Here is a 22,950-nt window from a genome sequence, read left to right as displayed (position 1 = left end):
TTGGTGGGACTCTAAACTGGTTCAACCATTGTGGAAAACAGTGTGGTGATTCCTCAAGGATCTAGAACTAGAAATACCGCTTGACCCAGCCATCTGATTACTGGGTATATACCCAAAGGATTATAAATCATGCTGCTGTAAAGATACATGCACACGTATGTTCATTGCGGCACTATTCACAATAGCAAAGACTTGGAGTCAACCCAAATGTCCATCAGTGACAGACTGGATTAAGAAAATGTGGCACATATACACCATGGAATACTATGCAGCCATAAAAAAGGATGAGTTTGTGTCCTTTGTAGGGACATGGATGTAACTCGAAACCATCATTCTCAGCAAACTACCGCAAGAACAGAAAACCAAACACTGTATGTTCTCACTCATAGGTGGGAATTGAACAATGAGATCACTTGGACACAGGAAGGGGAGCATCACACACCAGGGCCTTATTGTGGGGAGAGGGGAGAGGGGAGGGATAATATTCAGAGATATACCTAATGTAAATGAGGAGTTAATGGGTGCAGCACACAACATGGCACATGCATACATATGTAACAAACCTGCCCGTTGGGCACATGTACCCTAGAACTTACAGTATAATAATAATAATTTTTAAAAAAGAAACCAAAATATAGTCTTTGACAGGACAAACTTTGGAGTTAGACTGCAAGAGTTTGAATCTTAGTTTTGCCACATACTGACTGAGTGAGTTTGTGTTACTTAACTTCTCTGTGGCTCAGTTTCTCCATCTGCAAAATGAGGATGATAATAGTACCTAGCACATTACGTGTCTGTGGAGATTAAATGAGCTAATATGTATAAACTTCTTGGAATAGTTTCTAGCATAGTATGAGCAACTGGTGCTTATATACTACCATTATCACAGAAAATAATTCATCTCATTTAACAGCTTTTGTACCCATATTCCATCTTATCTATCAATTCAGCATATATTTGGAATGAGCTGCATTCACAGATGAGATCTGAAATTGTGGGAGGCAGCATACATGGAGAAGTGCAGGTCTGCAATCAGGGATATTTGAACCCTGGCTCTGTTGGGAATAGTGATGTGATCTTGTATAAGTCATTTATCCTGACTGATCCATATTTCTAAAGGGTGTGTGTATGTAACTTTCATTATAGGGTTTGGAAAAATAAATGTAAATCCCTTCTTTGGTGAAGATTGATGTGATTATGAAAAATGCTTAAAGACTGATAAAAATGAGTCACCTTTGGCTCAGTATCATATAACATATATGTTATATCATAAAACATATATATCATAGAACTTTGAGGATGATAGACAAATTGGAGAGGGTTAATGATTTGGACAGAAATTGCCCATGTACAGTTGGCTTGAAAAATAGACATAATTGACAATTTTTCAGTAAGGTTGACTCTATTTGTGAATTTAAGACTTTACATTTTCCTTCCAGCAGTTTCTTTAACAGTCTTATTTTTCTGTTGGATTCATTTGAGTTCAATTTACCAGTAGTAACCTGTAAACACTTCTGTCAGACAACCTGCTCCACAGTTGATCTAAATCTCTGCAATTACACAGCCTATGATTAATTAATGTCAATGTATAATCCAAAATTTTCATGTATAATCTAGAATTTTAAGTAAATGCTGTATAATCTAGTAGATGATTCTATTCCACCTAGCCTAATGAATGAATATCATACTTCTCATATTCCAAAAAATTGCAATAGACCATATGGAAAATGGATGACTCTTTCTGTTCTATAGAAAATGAATTACTTTAAATAAAAAAATTAATCTATTTAGCTGGATTGACTTTTAGAGAAACTGAAAAACTTTGCGTGATATTAGAACTAGTAGCGTTTTTTTCTTCTTGTTTTGTGCCTTTTAGATTTGAAAAGTAGTACATAGTACGCAACTCCTAGATATAATTGATGCAGTTTCTCACATCTTCAATGGCTGAGCCTAGGAATTGAAGGAAAGAAGCCACATGTTGAGTGAGAAGCCATAACCTCCCAAGGTTTCTTCTGACTGGTGATTGCCTAAAGCACAAGCTAGTGCATTTCAACTGAAGTTGAAAACCAGGAGATGAAGACTAATCAGAAGCATTTGCCCATCCTTTAAGAGTTATTACATACAATGTCACACAGTAGCTGAGAGTACAAGCTCAGCTTCTCACATGCCACCTCGCTGTGTCTGATGCAGCTGGATTCTTTTGGATGCTTCTATGTATGCTAGATTCATTCCATTTTAGTTTAAGCTTGTTTCAATCTACCTCTACTCCCTAAAAACTGTTTCTCTTATTATCAAAATCAACACATGTGTCCTCACTTTACATCTACTAGGATAGGTATAATTAAGAAGATAGCTAATAATAAGCATTGGTTAGGTTGTAGAGAAATTGAAACCCTCTTACACTGCTGGTGGGAATGTAAAATAGTGCAATCATTTTGGAAAACAGCCTAGCACTTCCTCAAAAGGTTAAACACAAAGTTACCATATGACCAGCTATTCTACTCCTAGGTATATACCCAAGAGAAATGAAAATGTATGTCCACACAAAAACATGTACATGTAAAACTAGCAGCATTACTCATGATAACCAAAAGGCAAAAACAACCCAAATATCCATTAACCAATGAGTCGATATATAAAATATGCTATTTCCATATTCCATATACATGAATATCCTATATACAGTGAAATATTAGTAGGCGATAAGAAATGAAGTACTAACGTTACAACTTGGATGAACCCTGAAAACATTATGGTAAGTGAAAGAAGAGAGTCACAAAAGACTACATATTCTGTCATTCTATTTGTGTGAAATGTCCAAAATAGGTAAATCCATAGAGACAAAGCACATTAGGGATTGCCAGGGGCTGGAGAGGGGAGAAATTGGGGGTGACTGCTAACAGTTATGGGGTTTCTTGTTGGGGTGACACGGTGTTCTAAAATTGTGGTGGTGATGGTGGTTGTTAAACTCTGTGAATGTACTAAAAGCTTTGAATTATACACTTTAAATGGGTAACTGTATAGTATATGAATTATATCTCAATAAAGCCACTACTAAAAAAATAAAGCCAGACCTGTCTTCAAATCACTAGTGTCTTGAGACAAGGATTTGGGTGTGAATACTGAATTTGGAAAGATATCCCAAAGCACAGTCAGGAGGTAGGGAAGTGAGATGGGGAGGAAGGAAAGCCACTAATGGGGTATTAATCGGTGAGTTGATGTTGTGGGCAGTGGGGGCTCCATCCTTCTGGGGCCCCTCAGAAAGGCTGTGCAAACCACAACTCAGAATTACTCCTCCACAGGAAAAGAAAATGGGATTATTTCATTGAGTGTGGACTCCCCAGCACTCCCAGCCTGCCCCATATACAAGCCAAACATGCTCCTACATCAGACAAGAAGAGGCAGAGGCAGAGAGAGACAGACAGACAGACTGCCTGACATGCAGGTACTGAGGTAGGAAGCAGTCAGAATAGACGGAAACTTTACCACTCCTGCAGGGGACACCCAGGGTGACCAAGCGAGTATGGGCAGGGCCTTGTCAGTCCTTCACACACCTGCTTTCAGGGGTGTTACTTAACCTGCACCTCAGTCCCCTTATTCTTAAAATGGAGAAGACAATAGTTCCTGCCACATACGGATGATGTGACAATTAATGAGTTAATGTACCTGATGTATTTGGGAGAGGTAAGAAGACATATTTTGAATATTTTCCTATTTTTTTTAACTTATCCATGATCGTGTCTCTTCTGAATGAGCTTCTAACAAAGCAGAGAATACGTTCTTCTAAGTTTGAAAAAGAAACAGAAGGTTGCAGAAAACCGCCTTCTTGTTAAGTCCCCCTGCGTTTGATCAGCTTTGAATGGCTGCCGTCTGAAATGTGCCACGTGCTTTGTTAACACATTAGACAGACGCCCATTGCAGTGAGTTCTGTCCCTGGAGCAACACTGTGATCTTCCTCATTCTTGCTGTCCTGCTTTATGGGAACTGTTGGTGGGATTCAAGCAAGCGAGTTTGATCATAACAGTCTCTTGTACTTTCCTTTGCATCTCCTCGTATTTTCCCAAAGTTGTGTTCCGAGGATTATGGGCCCTGGGAGCTTGCTTTCTGTGAAATGTCTGCAGTCTAGGGGTGGAGGCCAGTGGCTGCAATCCCAGGGAATTTTGAGTTCCACTCCCGTCAAAGGCATTTATACTCAGTTTGCTTCATTGCTTGTGGACGATTGCAACAGGCCAGTTGGTAAACAGCCAGGGGAAAACAGGGTAAATAATAATAATAATAATAATAATAATAATGAAAAAATAAAACCTTCCAACTACATTACATCAAGCTCAAGCTATCATGATGAAAACTTAAAGATTTACTCACTCAATAAAATATCTCTGGATTTTTTCAGACTGGGACTCTTCAATTAACCTGACATTTCACAAATCCAAAATTTCTGTGGATAAACTCTTTACTTCACTTCGGGATATTGCTGGAGCTCGGAGTCTCATGAAACAGTTTAAGTCTGTATATGTTCCTGGAAATCATACCCACCAGGCAAGTATATACGCTTCAAAGTAACCTTCTAATCTGTTGTACTTCTAGGATTCAGAGACTATAACTACAAGAAAAGATTCCCTTTTAACCTCCCTAAAATCAAAGGTTTGTTCCAGATAAACTCCAAGTTCTCTTTTAGTTCAGAGTTTTGGGTCCCATGGAATCTGAAAGCCTCTCAATTCATTTATGTCCCAGGCTTGATATGGTGGGATGAGCACTGAGTTGGGAGTCAGCCACGGCTTTCTAACTGTGGGTCTGTCGTAGACTGATTCTATAGCCTTCTGCAAGTCCCTTCTCTCCTCTGGGACCCAGTGGCTACAAGTACCAAATGAGGGGCTGGCCTTAGAGGATTCCCAAGTTTCTGGATCTAACCAGTCCATAAATACTTTGAACAAGTAGAATAATGAAAAGCACCTAATAATGTTACAACAAGGGAAAAAGTTTGTGATGAAAACGTGTGTTATTTAAAATTCCTCCACTGCTTTCAAAGGAGTGCGGGAGGACCTGAAAAGAATGTTTTTTGAACATTGAGTAAGAAGATGTTATCAAGATTAAGGGGTAATTGCTGTGTAAAAACTCAGAGGGGGAAAGTACATAGAAGATCCAAAGGGAAGCTTAAGCAATAAGGAAAGGTTAGAGCCATTGAGGCTAGGGAGTCTTTGTTGGACAAGGTAGGAGACAGAACTAAGGTTCCTGGTGGTCAAAGATGAGCTCTCAGAGAAGAACAAATGTTTCTGATGGAAAAGAAGAACAAATGTTTCTGATGGAAAAGATGACTATTTTATATAAATAGATATCCATCCATGTATTTTATATAAATAAATAAGATGAAATCTTATTTATTTCTCCATAAAACCTTTAGTAAAATCAACTTTATTCGTTAAGGCCTTTTGGAGAGCTGAATGTGCTGTTAGTGAGGAGGAGTTCAGCTTCAGGGTGCCGACTCTTTAAGGGAGACTTGAGCTAACGTTACCCACTGCAGCCTAGCACAATCCAGATTCTTCCTCAAGTATCATGTATTTGTTTGGGAGCTGATACCTGAAGAGCACTTCTACATTGGATTTTTACTTTGATTGCCAAAAGTTATGCCAGGGAGGCATTATTATTCCAAGATCCAGGAAGGCCAAGTAACGTGCCACAGGCATGCAGATGGCCAGGGGCAGATGCCAGATCTTTGCTGCCAGCCCAAAACCTCCTCCCCGACTATAATATGGTTCTCATGGAGATTCTAGAAGTGTTGATTGATGGTGCTGATGGTTATCTGAAGTCACCTACCAAGATACTGAAGACCTTAGAAACTGTCACTCTGCTTAGAAACATAAAGATTTTCACACTTTACTCAAAGATCTGAGAATGCCATGGCTACAAAATACAGATAAAATCACTCCAATAATCATATGTAGTTTTGTCATTTTAAAAAATCAGCGATCTTAAATACTATAATGTGGCCTAGTTCCAAAAGACATGCTAGAACTAGTGTTATATGATGCATTGAGACCAAAAATGTCAAGAAGCAAGTGGCTGGTGTAGTTGGCAAAGAGAAAATAAACCACTAAATGAATGAGGTCTTTTCCATTTTATGTCATCCGGGTGACTGATTTGGCCAACTTCACGTAAACATGGATTAGCTCTGTATCTTTGCACGATAAGGACAATGATGAGTTTCTTAGACCTCATCTCCTTGCTGCCAACACTGCCGTGTCTCCAGGCCTCAAAACCCTGTCCTGCGGCAGTGGCCTTTGGAAAATGGAGTTTCCCTTTGTTGCATACGCCCCGCCTTACAAGAGTCAATAATGCCAGCACCCTCCCAACAATCCTAAGCATCAGTGAGTGGGAAGTGAGGTGGAGGTAGGGTAATGTGTGTACATTGGGGGGTACTGCATAAGTAATGATACAGACACATGGTGAAATGCTGTGCAACCATTACAACGAATGGAATAGACCTAGATACGCTGAGCAGGGTGTTTATATTTTTATAAAAATAGAATAAAATAAATATTTCATAGGTATATATATTTAATGTCTTTAAAATTTAGGAAAAATTTATAATGGTTACCTTGTGGTGGATGTGTAGGGTTGGATGAGTAAGGAGAAACACTGATTTCTTGCTTTATTTTTACATATTCTATATACATGACATTTTTTAATGGGGTTATGGGTAATTTTACCTCTTTGGGTTTTCAGTGTTTTCAAATTTAGAATATTTTAAACTACAGATGTAAGCCTTGTGAGAACAGGGATTTTTATGGGTTTTGTTCATTGCCATATCCCCAGTACCTAGAGTGGCATCTGTCACATAGTGGATGCTTAATAAATATTTGTTAGGTGCATCTTAAGTACTATATATATATATATATCTTTATTACAGATCAGGGGATTTATTGGGACACAAAATATGCATACATAGGAAAGTGCAAGTGTCCAGATTAGACTCAGAGTCCAGCTGTGTATCCGGTTTTTAAAAAATAGTCCTTGGCTGAACAATCTTCTGTTTATCCTGTCTCCCAATTTGGTCCTCAGCCCTGTGGCTCCAGAAGAAATCTGTGCTTTCTACCCAACTCCATGCTATCTCCAGACAGAATCTGATTGAGATGTCCTGGGCTCCCCGGTCACATGGGAGAGCACTAGCTGACCTGACCCTGGGTTCCTGTTCGAGGTCTGACCTATGCTGCACATTAGGCTCTAGGCCTTGGGCCCCCCACTGGCCCCACCTTCCCTCCCAGTGGCCCTCGCTCCTGCTGTGATGCACATGCACTAGTCTCAGAGCCACTCCTGTTTCCCTTGCTAGGACTAGAGGCACCCCTTATTTTAATCTTTATCCATTACCCCTTTAGGAAAATGTGTCAATCACAGTTCAGATGCACAAAACAGACACCATCTAGTCATTTTAAGGAGAAGGTGTCCCAACTGTGTTACATCGAGCATGTAAAATCTCTAGAGGGGTCAGAGGAGTGGGATCTGTACTAGACCTCCAGAAATAAATCCCAGAACATCACCACAGGCCTGGCCCTCCCGGGCATCCAGGACCTTTCCACAGCCTGGAGAGTGAGGGCAATGGGGATCAAGAGGCAACCACAGAAGCTCTTGCCTTAAGGAACATGTCACCAAGACTGGAGACAGCGCCTGTCTTTGATCACCATGGTATCTGCATGGGCTAGCTCAGTGCTTGCCACCTAGTAGGTGAGTAGATGGATGGCTAGATGGATCCTAGACTGTACATGCTATCTAGAATGCCATTTCTTACATTTTTAATTCTTAGTGAGAGGGAACTTAGCACAGAGGATAACAGAACAGATTTTCAAGCCAGAGCATCGGGGTTCACAGCTCAGCTGTCCCCTCTGCTAACTGTGTGACCTTAGGCAAGCGACTTCACTTCTCTGTGCCTGGTTCCTACTCTCTAAGAAGGAGCTAATAATAGTAGCTCTCTCATAAAAATGCTCTAACGATTTGGTGAATTAATACATGCGAAACTCTTAGAACACACTGAGTGCAGTGGTTCACACCTGTAATCCCAGCTACTGGGGAGGCTGAGGTGAAAGAATAACTTGAGGCTAGGAGTTCAAGACTAGCCTGGGAAACACAGCAAGACTCTATCTCTAAAAAATTCTTAAATTTTAAAAAATTAGCTGGGTGTGGTGGCAGGCACCTTTAATCCCAGCTACTAGGGAGGCTAGGGCAAAAGGATCACTTAAGCCCAGGAGTTCTAGGCTGCAGTGGGCTATTATTGTGCCACTGTACTCTAGCCTGGGCAAGAGTGATACCCCTTCTCAAAAACAAAAAAGAAAAACTTCTTAGCATAGTATCTGACATCCAGACAGAACTATGTAAGTATTTGCTATCATAGCCATTGTCACAGTAAAGAACAAAAGAGGCGTTTTCTTCATCCTCTTTTGCAACATTTTAGCTTTTCCTTTGTTAGGACATGGGCTACACAGAAAGGGTGTCTTTCAAAAGCTGAGTGTCCTGTTAGCTGCTGTGGGGCAAAAGGTTTATTGCTAATACCCATTTATTTTAAAAGGTTGGGTTTGTTTGGTCGCTTATGTTGACTGGAAACCTAAGTCCCCAACTGTGCCTGTACAGAAAGTCTTTTTTTTTCTCTTTGAGACGGAGTCTTACTCTGTCGCCCAGGCTGGAGTACAGAGGCGCAATCTCAACTGACTGCAACCTCAGCTTCCCAGGTTCAAGCAATTCTCATGCCTCAGCCTCCCAAGTAGCTGGGACTACAGGTGTGTACCATCATGCCCAGCAAAAATTGTGTGTGTGTGTGTGTGTGTGTGTGTGTGTGTGTGTGTGTGTGTTTAGTAGAGACAGGGTTTCACCATGTTGGCCAGGCTGGTCTTGAACTCCTGACCTCAGGTGATCTACCCACCTCGGCCTCCCAAAGTGCTGGGATTACAGGCATGAGCCACTGCGCCTGGCCACAGAAAGTCTTCTTGCCCTTCCGTTTCTTACTGCAAATGCTCAGTTTAATGAAAGGTTTAATCTCCCCACTAAATGCCACAGTGTGTGATGTGATGCCATTCCTCAGCTGCAACACCAGGAGAGTATTAGGCAGATGTCTCATGGCAGGGAGCTTATACGGGGCTTTCAGACAAAATACTGTATGGCTTTCACATGGCTTACCTTGGCATGCATCTCGAAGAGCAGGGCTGAGCTGCAGAAAACCTTCCACAGACGCATACTGTACTTTATGCCTCCAGCATGTTGAACAAGAGCATTTCGAACAGCAGCGCCTAAGAAGGCTTGATTAATCTTGTGCCCAGTGAAATATGGCTCTCTGAACAGGCTTTAGGCCTGGCCTCTTTTGTCAGCAATCCCCAGCCCTGGCCTCCAGCTGTTCTTTTCCAAGTGCTATGTTCTGTTCCTCCTCCTGATTCTTTCTAACAGACCTGCTAGCATCCTTTCTGAAGGAATCAGCATGGGATAGGACTAAACTGAGGGCCAGGAAACTTGGCTCTGTCCTGAGTCTACTTCTAATTGGCTGTGTGAACTCAGGCAAACGTGTTAATGTGTTTGGGCTTCGCCTTCCTCATATTGAGTTGAAGGGGCTATACTCAAATTTTTAAAAATGAATTTGCTCCTGGATTGAAGCATGGGTGGGTGGATGGATGGATGGATGGATGAATAGACAGACAAATGAACCATTTTAAAATCGACAAAGACATTGTTTGCTTTAAGAAGATGAAAGGAGAAAAAACAGTCATCGTATAGCAAAAAATAAAAATAAATGAGCCATGGATTAGTCAAAGCCATGAGCAATTTCGAACAGATGTTTTCTGTGCTGTCTTGAGTTGAAACAAAATGAATACCCTCCCAGTAAGCCTGGTTTTTCTGAGAGGCTGGTTGTTTAGAGTCAATTTTGCAGAAAAGGGAGAAGCAAGCATCTTCACTAACAGAACTGAGGAGTCCCCAGCTACGCCAACAGCAACGAGCAAAAACAAGGTCAGCAGCCCCAGCTGATAGAGATGTGACTGTGGCTACAACTGGGTTTTCTTGGAAACGGCTATCCTAGGTCATTTTTAAGGTGCACCAAATTCAAGATGTTGTAGTTACACTACTTTCTCAAGATTGTATCTGACTTACTATATATTATGTCAAGAACTGCTGCTGCACTCACTGCTTTTCCTCAAGAGCTAACATTTAAGTCAACAAAAGAATCTTCCAGACTCACCACACAGTATGTTCACCCCAAAAGAGTAACCAGAGACATTGACACAAGTATTTTGGTTATCGTATTTTACTTAAATGTGATATTTTTTGAAGATTCATTTTTTGAAACTTCAACTATTCCATGTGTATCAGCCATCGGGGGTCTCTTTACGATCTACCAAGCTATCAGGCCAGCCTCATGAGGCCCTCATACAGGGCCATGATATGACCTTCATGGGCCCCGTTTTTTGTAAAATAAAAAAATAGTAAAAGTATATGGTACAGTTGCATTGGTGTAAAAATAAATACATTAATATTACATATCAAAACATCACTTTCACCTTAAAGTATTTTTTCTTCTGATTAAAAAAAAATGCATTTTCATGGGCCCTCAAAAGGAATGTGGGCCCAAGGCACTATATGTTTGTATCTAACAAATAAGTCAGCTCTGTGGTCGTGGCTTACACTTGACACAAGTGTGCCCGAGACGGGAACGTAGCTCCCCATCAGGGGAGCTTCAGGCATTTTTCTTCCTTGGAGTCGTCCTTATGACCATCCATGAAGCTTGAAGCAGTCCACACAGCTACTGAGGAGTTACTTGGACTGGTTTCAAGGTGACAGCTCAGGAGTGAGAGAGCTAGATTCACATGGGATGAATACACAAGTCCCCTGACTTAAAATCCTCATATCCTATAGGAGCTAATTTCTCTGTAAGAACTACACAGACATAGCTTCCAGCACTCTTCCAAGGGACATGTCCAATTATTATTCAAGAGTCATTATACTCAGAGAAGCCTAAAGCTCTGGCTTTCTATCAGATATTTATAGTTCTTCCAGCTTAATGCAATTTACCAACCAGGGGTCATTTTCGTCATAAGCAATCTTGCCTGGCTGCATAGTTTGACATTCTTCCTTTATCAGGTTTCCAGGGAAACAGAGATAAAAAGTTAACCAAAGGTTAAATTCTTATGTAGAAGGGAAAAGGGTTTAATAATCTATTACCTACAACCTGCAGCTTGCCAGTTGTTAAAGAAATATTTACACTAATGTTCCAATCAAAACTTAACAGGGTGTCTATGGCAGAGACCATGCTGTGTATTCCCAAAACTCCATTGCCTTTTATTCTGGGGCAAACAGACTACTTTTTCCAGGTTCCCTTGTAGAATTGTGACTAGTTGTGGCCAATGAACTGTGGTGGAAGTGATACATATCACTTTAGGACTGGACCCATAAAATCTCTGGAAATCCTTCATATTCTCTCTCTCATTCATCATCTGCTGATAAGAGGCAAAGTCTTCAGTGTAGGATTCGAATGCTCTAAGAAATGGTGTAGCACAGTGGTGCCCAACCTTTTTGTCACCAGGGACCTGTTTCGTGGAAGGCACCAGGCGGTGCAGGGTGGGGAGTTGTGGTTTCAGGATGATTCAAGCACATTGCTTTTATTGTGCACTTTATTTCTATTATTACATTGTGACATATAATGAAATAATTATATAACTCACCATAATATAGAATCAGTGGGAGAGGTTAGCTTGTTTTTCTGAAACTAGACAGTCCCATCTATGGGTGATGGGAGTCAGAGACAGTGACAGGCCATCAGACGTTGGATTTTCATAAGGAGCATGCAACCTAGAACCCTCACATGCGCAGTTCACAGTAGGGTTTGTGCTCCTAGGAGAATCTAGTGCCATCACTGACATGACAGGAGGCAGAACTCAGATGGTAATTTAAGTGATGGGAAGCAGCTGTAAATACTGATGAAGCTTCGCTCATTCACCCACTGCTCACCTCCTGCTGTGTGGCCCGGTTCCTAACAGGCCACGAACCAGTAGCTGTCCATGGCCTGGGGTTGGCGACTCCTGGTGTAGCAGGAACCTGGGTCTCTGAATGATTGGGCAGGGCCACACTGGATGTGATATAAGCAATAAATCAATGACCAGCCCACACTGGATGTGATATAAGCAATAAATCAATGACCAGCAAGAAAAGGAAAGAACAAATTTTTCTGAGTTTTTCATGCCTCTCCCAATCTCCCAAAAAGGTGAACTGGCAGAGAGTGTTTGATCAGGAAAACTAAATTACTATGGTTTACCCTCTTAATGTGGAGACAAACTATATGGCTAATCCCTCCTCTGGCCCTTCCTAGCACGTGAGAGAATCTTTGAGTACGGCACTAGAGAAACCACATCTGTCTCCATTGTCACCACCTTCTACAGGGTCCTTTGCTGAGAAGTGAGTCATTCCTGGCTGAGTAGAAAATTTCGTGGAAGTCAGAGGGTTCCCATCTAAGAAATCATTGCCAAGCAGTTCATTCTAACCAGATTTCAGTGACATGATTTAGGGCACAAAATGGTCCAAACTAAATGGCTGAGAGACAGAAACCAAAGGTTCTCCTCATTAAAAACTTAACTGGAAATTTTTTTCGTTAAGAAGGCACAAGTACTGTTTCGTGCCTGAGAAAGTCTTTACCAAATTGTGCTCTCTGAATACACAATGTTATCCAGTTGTTCTGTACTTAGTTCTTTCAGTAGAAAATTTAGAGGGTTTTTTCCCCACATATTCCCATTCAAGTAGGAAAATCTATCAACTTCTCTATAAATTAATATTTACATCATTTACTATGTTTTGGTTACAATTAAAATAGGTAAAGAAAAAAGTTCTAAAAGCTGAAACAAGATAGGTAATTTTTTTCTGCCTTTCTAGCCCCTGATTCTTGCCCCTCTCCTTTTTTCCCATTTTATGTCTTTTTTTAAAATCTTAATGCTTTTAGGTAAAATATTAAACCAGAGTGTCCCTCTCATCCTCTATGGCATTGTTTTAATGGAATAAATACATTTTAGAATAAATTTTTACAATGTTCATTATCTCATCTTTTCTGTTAATATCTGTACCTGTTTTTGTCAGTGTTCAAGATTTGTTGTGTTTTGTTTTGTTTGCAGACTTAATCAGCTTCTGTTACTATTATAGCATTATGCTATAATAGTATATTATAGCATATACAATCAGTATTACAAACAATACTGATTGTATGCAAACAATCTGATTGTTTACTAAATAAAATGCCACTTTTACCTTGAAAAAAAAAAAGAAAGGTAATTTATGAAATCCTATGACTTAAAAGTCTAGAGGAGGGGTAGCTTCAAGTGGTGAGAGGCCATTGCCAGGGTAATGGTGGCAGGAATTGCAAATAAACAGGAGAAGCAAGTTCCTGCCTGTTCTTCCTGCGTTCCAGTCTCCCTCTAGTGCCTCCTATCAGCAGAGTCTAACAGACCTAGCTGACAAAGCACAAAAGTGGTTTTCAGAATCTCAGCCCAGCATCACAGAACTGAGTCTAGAAGAGAGGGTTTGGAGTTGAGAGACAATAGCTTAATAACGACCACATTTTCATAGAAAATGTTATTTCAAAATTATTGTTATATGAAAAGATAATGAGAGAGAAGGCAACCAAAAAAATGTAAGGAATGAATATCAGAGAGGTAGGTCAGGCAATTAATTAAAAAAAGCATTTATATTCTTTTTCTGGATTATGTGATGTGTTTGCTGTTACTTTTCTGTATTTTAAATCATAGTTTCCTTTCTTCTGCTAAATAAATGTTCACCTACATACCTTAAAAAATAAAAAACAAAAGATTTTCAACATTCCCAATGTAGCACAGAGCAATCACAAAGTCTCAAGAATGAAGAGGTTAAGAAAACAGCACTTCTGAATCTCTGCTCACCACCCCCAAGGAGAACCCAGCTCAGCGGGCATTTTTCTCCTGGATGTTTCATTCCCCAAAATTTAGTCAAAAGTGGAGCAAGGGAAAGAGAGAGAGTGATCCTAGTGTCCCTACTTTCCCCAATCCCTCCGTAACTCCTGCCTTCCCCTGTCTCCCAGTCTACACTGGGGTCACAGAACCCCTGAGAACAAATCCTATCACCCCAGGTACACTGTGCCTTGCACAGAGGAGGTACAGAGTATAGTGTTTTTGCTTAATTACAGAGCCACCTTTGTGCTGTGTATGATCTCTTTTTCAGAATCACTACTCTTCCTTTTTGTACAGTACATCTTATGGAAAATAACAATCTTTTTTATTTTTTTGTAGGTTAAGAGTTGCAGTTCTCATGCTGCTAATAAAGACATTCCCAAGACTGGGTAATTTATAAAGAAAAGAAGTTTAATTGACTCACAGTTCCACAGGGCTGGGGAGGCCTCAGGAAACTTAAAATCATGGCAGAAGGGGAAGCAAACATGCTCTTCTTCACAGCAGCATCAAGGAGAAGTACTGAGCAAAATGGGGAAAAGCCCCTTGTGAAACCATCGGATCTGATAAGAACTCTCCCACTATCATGAGAACAGCATAAGTGTAACTGCCCCCATGACTAAACCACCTCCCACCAGGTCCCTCCTGCTACATGTGGGGATTATGGGAGCTATAATTCAAAATGAGATTTGGGTAGGGACACAGCCAAACCATATCAGGGGTATATTTTCTTCTCTCTTAAATATGACAGCCTATGTGTATTTCTCTGTGATTCTGCTTAAAGTTATTTTATATAATGAGTTTTAATAGATTAATAAAATAAATAACTGTAAGCTTCTGGAAGGAGGAAATATCCTTTTATATCTTTATATTCCCTTCATGCTTTCTATAGGAATTTCATTCAGTTACAAGTAACAGAGATCTGAAAAATAGTGGCTTAAACATACAAGGTTTTATGGTGACATGTAAAGTAGGCACTAATTTAGCCTGTCCATGTTATGGTGATAGTGACTCCATAAATCATCCCTTACCAAGTTTTCTCTAGCTCTTTGCTTCACCATCTCTAACGAATGCCCTGTCTTCCAAGATGGCTGCTGGAGCTCCAGGCTTCACTTCTACATTCTAGCCAGCAGAGCAGAGGAAAGGAGAAAAGCATATCCTTCCATTTTAAAAAGGAGACTTTTGAAATTCTTACATTACCCTGTTTGCCCAGACCTTTATTACGTGGCTATACTCAGCTGTAAGGAAGGCTGGAGAATGTAGTCTTTTAGCCAGCTGGTAGTGTGCATGGCTAAAGATTGAAGTCTATTACCAAGGAAGAGATCAATTATTATTTGATGATAGTGCTGATAAGGTATCAGATTATTGGCCAAACAACTTCTTGTGGAGGAGCTTTAAAGAGATTAAAGTTTAAGAGAGTCAATGTCCAGAAAGGCTAAGGTGATAGGAGACGATTCAAAACAATTTACTCAGGGAAGAGTCTTTGCAGGATTCAGAGGCCACTCCATGGCCGTTTTTTTACATTTAAAATAGTATTTATTAAATTTTCTTATGATTCTGGAAGTGGACTTCTTAATTTTGGAAAATTTGGGAAAATAAAATAAATGTCTCCTACTTCCTGAACTTAGAGATAACCCTAAATAACATTTTGGTGTGCTTTACCTCAATCTCTTTTTCATGCGTAAGAATTTATTAATTTTTAAGAATTGAAATGAGATCATTCTTGCTGTCTGTAGTGGTGTTTTAAACTGTGCTGTAAATAAATGAACAATACAATGAAAAGTCTTCCTGTCACCTTTCTCCCTTGCTTGGTGTGCCACCCCATAATCGTTGCTGCTGATAGTTACTATGTTTCACACCAGAGTTTATTTTTGCATATTTCAGCAAATATAAACTTCCATATTCCCCCTGCCACTTTTTACACAGATTCTAGCCCATCATACACAGTGTTCCTCACCTTGCTTTTTTCATTCACACACTATTCTGTGCCTTGTTTCTGCCACACAAGCACAGAGCTTTCCTCTTCTCTTTCATAGCATTTCTCCCTGTGGATGCACCCCATTTATTAAACAGCTCCCTACTGATGGCGCTTGGGTGGTTTCTAATCTTGGTACTACAAACAATAAACAGCTTTTTTGGATCTCATTTGCATACATGAGCATATGCAAAGAATAAATGACTAGGAGTATGATTGCTATGTCAAATGCATCTATGATATTAATAGGTATTATCAACTTGCTCACTGCATTGATTGTAACAATTAACCCTCCCACCAGCAATGTATTAGAGGGTCTGTGACCCCATGGCCTCATCAAAAGAGTATATTTTCAAACTTTTGGAGTTTTGATAGTCTGATTTAAAAAAAAAATCCATCTTGGCATAGCTTTAGTTGCAATTTCTTTATGAGCAAGGTGGATCCATAGTTTTCAAAATATTCCTGTCTGACCAGTGTTTCTGTTCATTGCCTTGCCCTTCGTGATCATTTAACTATGAGATCTCTGGACAAACAATGCTCTGTTTGACTAATAAACATAAAAGAGTTGGTATCCCCAAGTGAGAAGATGCTAGTTTTCCCTGCATCTTATCCCTGGGAAAGATGCCAGCTCTATTCCTGCTGAATGGTTATGATTTTGATGGTTTATACCTTGCTTTATTTCTAAGCTATTTTAAATAAGAAAATTGGAAAGGGAAAATTTGAGTAAAAAAAAAGTGACTGGAAGAAAAGCAATATGAAGCCAGGAATGAGGTCAGTACACTAAATATTCTAGACAGTTGCTACAGACAAGTCACATATTTGGCCAAAGAGAGAAAGAGTTTAATACAGGATATGCCTCAACTGTGCCCTGTTAGAAACTGGCTTTACTGAAGCTATAATAGATCAGAGAGTGCATTGAGAGAAGATATTCCTTCCTCCTTTGCCCTTCATGCCCCAGACTTCGTGCCGTACCTGACTGGAGGATTGGGAGGCAGGTGGTGCACCAAGTGGGAAAAGAAAACAGGAAGAACTTGGTAACAAGAACTAAGAAAAGAGGTGGAGAAAAACAGCTCAGAAAGTGCTGGGTCAATAAGGCAGCTGGCTCCCAATATAACCTAAACGTGGATGGGTTATTCAGGTCACAGAAAAGGAAGGCATTTAGCAGCACTTATCAAACTGTAGAAGTTGTTGCAAACTAACATCTCCCTAATTCTATTGAAATTCTTATGATACCATGTAGTCTGCTTTCTGACCTTTGTCAGATTCCTTTATGTCATCTTAGCTTCTTTTCCTGGCCAAGTCATACTTGGGAGTTGAGCTCTGTGGAAGGAAGAGGGATTGCTTTAAGCTTGGTTATTGACAGCACATTGTAAGTAACATTGGAGTTCCTAGCAGAAGAGAGCATAATTCTAAGAATATTCAGGAAAAACTGGAGACCATCTTCATGTCTGTATCAAATGACAGTAGTTTGTTTCTCAGTATACTTCACGCATAAAATTGTCACTTTAAATAGAAATATTAGTCATAGTATGATTGTAGCTCTGATGAGATATATTTGCTTGTAGAAGGGAGCATGAGAAGCAGAAAAGCATGCTAAAGCATTGGGTGAAAGTTTATTTTAAAACCCAATGTTGTCATATTGTCTTTTCTCTGACACACACACACACACACACACACACACACACACACATCATAGCCATTGCTCAGTATCAAAATAAACTTGCTTTGCTTTCTTCATTGCAGATAAAGCTGTACTCTCTCCAGACAAACCAAACAATCTCTTTACTCACAGTATTTTGTCTTTCCAGGCATCTTATAAACCATTGTTGAAGCAAGTTGTGGAGGAAATATTTCATCCTGAGAGGCCAGATTCCATTGATATTGAACACATGTCTTCAGGCCTCACTGATCTCCTTAAAACTGGATTTAGCATGTTCATGAAGGTAAAGTAACCATGAAGATGTAATCCTGAACGTAGAAATGTTCTCTTTGCTGGGCGCTGGCACCCTGTTAACCCTAGCCAGCACCACACAGATAACATTTGGTATTTTGGCTCTTCTAAAATCAAGGGCAATCTTTATTTTTTGATTACAAGCAGCCTGACCTGCTAGCCTCATACAGCTTCTTCTGACCTGAGCACTATGGTCTTTTCTGGTCAGCACGTGTGGTCTAAGGTGGAGGACACAAGCTCTCTGGGACAGCACTATTGAAACTCTCCTCCTTGCAGTCTATGTTTTCACTTAAAATGAATCCACATAGCACACACCGGTCTTAGTGACAGCCCTTTGCTCTTAATTCTAGAACTGATTATATAGGATGGTGAGTGGCTCTGCTCAGTCCTATGGCTAGCATCACATCAAAACCCACTTGGAAATGACTTTTGGATAAGTGCTAGAATTTATCTGGCTCATATCTGGGGTGGGTCAAAATGACTGACCAGCCCTTGAAGTGGGGATGAAAGGAGGAAAAAGTACACAAATGTGATCTATTTTTAACCTACTGTAGAGTTTCTAAATCTAAAAAGATTTCAATAAGATTACAGGCTGACCTCTCAGTCCATGCCAGGATTTCACTTGTAATAACTCTTGGAAGTAACAGAATGTTTTGCCAGCATCAAAGCATCTTTGAAATCATGAATTAATCTACCTAAGAGATCTGGCCTTTCAGAGTTCAATAAATGCATATTCCAGGAAAACGGTTCCACTCCAAAAGCCAGAGGACAGATGCCAGACAATCAGACTTTAAACCAAGCAGTAAACCTGCTGGAGTGGACCTGCAGGTCTCCTTCCTGCTGTTCCCAATTTTCAGCAACTTCTGTTGCAGTGCCTGATTGGTGCATTTTCCTTCTATATTTTTTAATAAAGCAGTGCAGTCAGCTTCTTCAAAGTGTTTAGGGATTTCTGAGTTGGTATAAGTAGGCCCAGAATTGGTCAGTGTCTCCCTATCCTGAGTAGCCCATCCTGAGTAGCTAGTTGGTATAGAAACTCCCAGAGTAGACACAGTTTCCAACCTTTTCCACTTGAGCATTCTCTTCCTTCATTCACAGGCGTGGCTTTACCCTGAAGAGAGACTAAAATAACAAGTCTGGACTTTCAGAGCCTGGTTAGTAAGGTCTGAGGATGGCCCAATTCCCATGTGTCCTCTCCCAGACAGGCTGCTGTGTCTGTGGTACAGTCAGACCCTGTAGAGGGGGGTCTGACCAAGGGTGCAAATGAAGGCTCCACCCCACCTGCACTCGGAGAGTTGCAGTGTAGGTGACAGGAGGCCCTAACTCTGCTCTTTGTCCACAGATGTTCCACAAAAATAACTGTTTATTAGCCAAAGGGATCTTTGATCAAATGTGTTCCAGAAACACTGGCTTAAACAACAAATTTGGTTGTTTCTTTGTAGTCCAACATCACAGTGCCTTTAATACACTAATGGACTTTACAATCCTTCCTGAGGAGAATATAGACTATATTATAGAACACAGTTGTGTTGTGTAAGGAATATCCACCTGCATTTTCTGTCACTGTTTCATGAAACAAGAGTGTCACTTGTTGTTCTTGTTGTTGTTGATCATGTTTATTTTGGAGTTTATTTTTTAATGACCCTTTCAAACACTGCAGAGTGTTTTCTACATCGCTTCCTGCTCCACTGTCCTCAAGCAGGCTCTACCTTGGAAGATGTTTAGAACCGTCCTGGGCCAGCACTGGGCTGTTGTGTTTCTCTCCATTTCAAACCCCCAGTGTTAGGGCTCATGACGAAATGCTCCGCCAGCTTAAGACTGATCTCAGAGGGAGGTTTCCAAGTAATGGATTTAAGAAAAAGGAATTTGTGTTCCCCCAGTTCTCCCAGCAGCTGTCAGGATCCATTCCTCAGCCTTTAGCTGTGAGGCCCCAGCTCTCAGTTGCCAGGGCATCTCATCTGTCCATAGGGGGTGGGGAGAGTCCTGGTGGGCTGGCAACAAAGCCCTCTCCACTCCAGCCCCCAAAGGAGAGTCATTTTGTTTGTTTTCTAAATGAGCCTTCTCCATGGCTGAACCCTCCTACCACTCCACATGGTACAGCAAAGAGTTACCTCTGGCGTATATGTTGGGGTTTGGACAAAATTGGAATGAACTTAAAGAGGAACACCCAGTAGGGCTTTGAGACACTGACTGTAATTTCCGAAAGAGCTACTTCTTTGAGATAGAAGTGAAGCCATCAAGAGAAGATGTCTACCACTCTGCTTTAAGGCCCTCCAGAAGAGGAGGATGCAAGATGCAGATGGAGTCTAACATGGTTATAACCATTTACCAGCCTTCTTCGTGTTGTTTTCCATCACCTCTTACTATCCAAAGTTATACAGAGAACCTGTGATCAGTGTGTACCATGGTTCAGCCAAGCTCTTACCATTCATTCTGATATTGATCCTCACGACAGCCTTAGAATGTAGGTCCTATCATTATCCCTGTTTACCAGTGAGGAAACTGAGGCCCAGAAATGTTACGCAGTAGATGTGAACCTCCAGGAGGCTGAGATGGGGTCTTACTCTCCTCTGTTCTCAGGCATTTTCCTAAGAGCACACAGGAAATAGTGACACCAGAATTTGTCCCAAGGTCACTCGTATTCCAAAGCCTAGCTCATAACCACATTTCTTGGCTCCAGGAGGCTGCCAGGCATTTTCTTGGAAGTTAAGTATTCATATGCTCATATGTCATTCATTCTGGTTTCCTTTGTGGTTACTCATTAGCACGACTGCTCTCCCTTTTCAGCATCTATCCAGCTCATGAATAAAATCTATGCCTGGGCTGGTCATCGAGACAGCCAGTGTGAATGAGCTCCCTCAAGGGTCATCTGCTGCTACCTCATCTGCATCTCTGGGACTTGGCCCTGGGACTCATTGGCAACACTCCTCAGGAGAATAAATGTATGCATTGGAGTTGAGTTGCCTCTACAATTGCATGTTCATTGTGTATTAGCTACCAACAGTTATTGCTCATTTCTTTCTTGTCACTTGCTGCCCTGCTCTGTTCTTCTGGAATCTGCTCCCTCCTCCCCTTCTCACTCAAGACCCACCAGTGTTGAGCCAGAAAGACACAAAAAGGCAAAGTCTGCTGAATAAAGTTATCAATGTGGAATCCTTCCCGTGCTTAGGGTGCTGCCGTAGAAATGGGAGAATTCTAGAGCTTGAAAGGCTCTAGCTGAGCTGCTCATCCATCCCTTTCAGATAGGAATGGTTTCGTGATGGTGCTGACACAGGGACACCCAGAAACAGGGTCTATAGACTGTGCGGGGATGAGAGCAGATGGAGAGGCTGGTGAGAGATGCGCTGGGTAACAGAGCCAGCAGTTACTCCCATGGGGTGTAGAGTGTGTGCCCTCACAGCAGGTGATGGAAGGAACACAGGAGAGCATTGTCCAGGCCCCACGTGGCTTCTTCAGGGCTCTATACATTTTGTTCTTACTTGTATAGCTGCAGTCATATACTGTTTTGTATCTATACATATTAGGTACCTTTCTCCAGGCTGTTTTTCTTCAGACTAGTGTTTTTCTAACTGCACAACTTGATTCACTGCACATTAGTGGATCAAGATATCAGTTCAATGGTTTTGAACAGCATGTTTTACTGAAAAAGAATAGAACAGACTAGATCAGAGTTCACTGCATCTAGCAAGATAAAATAACACAACCCAGTCGCACATAGATACACATGCATGATTTAGATGTTTTCTTATCAAAAGAATGTGAACGCTATCACTGTGAGAATCAGAAAGCTGATTCTTTTCTTTTCTGCATCCTCAGCGGTCTTATTCTTTTCTGCATCCTCAGCAGTCGGCACCTGTATAGGCCTTACAAACAGCAGAGTCTCACCAAAAGTTGGGAGGGTGGTCAGGGTGGACCTGTTTTAGTCCTTATTCAGAAAGTAGCACAGCTCCAAGGCACTGGTTCCTCTTTCCAACTACTGCCCTTAAGCCAAAAGCTTCTATCTCAGTTTCACAGGGGTTGCAAAGTAGCAGCCCCAATCACTCAACTCTAGTGACCCTCAAAGGAGACCCTGACCCTCCTTTCCAGCAGCTACTAAGCAAGGCAAAGCTGGTCATTGCTTCATCTGTAGGTAACCCCAAAGAAGCAGCAGCCCACTCGCTCTTGCCTCGCCCACCCTGCGTTGATGTGCACAAGGGGAAGGAAGCCTGCCTCCACCTCTGTCAAAGAAATCTGATGCTCTCTTCTCCTTTCCACACTGACAGTGTGCAAATCTGTTTCTTCCAACTTCTTTGTTTCTCTAGAGAACAGAACAGAACAGAAGTAAATGGGTGTATTTTGTAGACTGAGAAATTCAAGGAATCAAGAGGAGAAATGTCCTCACAGAGTGGTCACATAGGAGAATGAGTGACACCAAGGGAGACTTGAGGCTCTTTCCTATTTGACATCTTTATTTTTTCAGTTAGATTTTATAAATGATAGACAGCTGTCTCTTTCATGCATTTCTTCCTCATACCATCTACTATAAGCTATGCTAATAGCAATCACTTCATTCTACTGTGTTTGTTTACAACAGCCAGCAGAGAGTAGTGGTAACACATCTGGAGTCACACTATCTGGGTTAGAACCCAAGCTCCACCATTTACTAGCTATGTGACCTTGGGCACATCTCTTAACCTCTTTGTGCCTAAGTTTCATCATCTATAGATCAGGGATGATAATAGCATCTACTTTTGGGGACTATTATGAGAATTAAATCAATGAATGCATATAAAGCACTCAGAACAATGTCTGGCCCATAGTAAGTACTACATAAATATTTGCTATTATTATTTTTATGGGTTTGTATCCCTGCCACACTGTGATGTCTGAAAAGAGCCACCTTGAATACCCTTGTATGCCTGTACATAGCCAGTGCTCAAGTATTTGGGGCACAAAGCCTAATTGTTGGGTGAACAAGTGAATTAAATAGAATAGAATAGATATGCTGCCCCCCAAAAAGTCACAAACATTTCTTATTTCACTACTGATTTGCTCTTGTCAGAAAGACATGGAGTGAGACTTAAATGTTAGACCTAATACCATAACCCTAGAAGAAA

The 22,950-nt window shown here is 40.9% G+C and overlaps 1 protein-coding gene across 4 annotated transcripts in view; it reads left to right on the top strand.

Annotated features, from left to right (window-relative positions):
* SCFD2 (sec1 family domain containing 2) overlaps nt 1-22,950 on the top strand; it is a 270,684-nt gene that overhangs the window by 220,108 nt on the left and 27,626 nt on the right. For all 4 annotated transcript variants that reach the window (XM_017889333.1, XM_017889336.1, XM_017889338.1 and 1 more), the window contains 2 exons: nt 4,394-4,539; nt 17,715-17,849. In XM_017889333.1, coding sequence (XP_017744822.1) covers nt 4,394-4,539; nt 17,715-17,849 — 281 coding nt within the window. The remainder of the gene's footprint in view (nt 1-4,393; nt 4,540-17,714; nt 17,850-22,950) is intronic.

The sequence above is a fragment of the Rhinopithecus bieti genome, unplaced genomic scaffold (assembly GCF_001698545.2).
Source record: "Rhinopithecus bieti isolate Rb0 unplaced genomic scaffold, ASM169854v2 scaffold_19114, whole genome shotgun sequence".
In the NCBI taxonomy this organism is placed as follows: Eukaryota; Metazoa; Chordata; class Mammalia; order Primates; family Cercopithecidae; genus Rhinopithecus; species Rhinopithecus bieti.
Note: the sequence above shows the minus strand (reverse complement) of the source record. Positions and strands in the feature narration are given on the sequence as shown.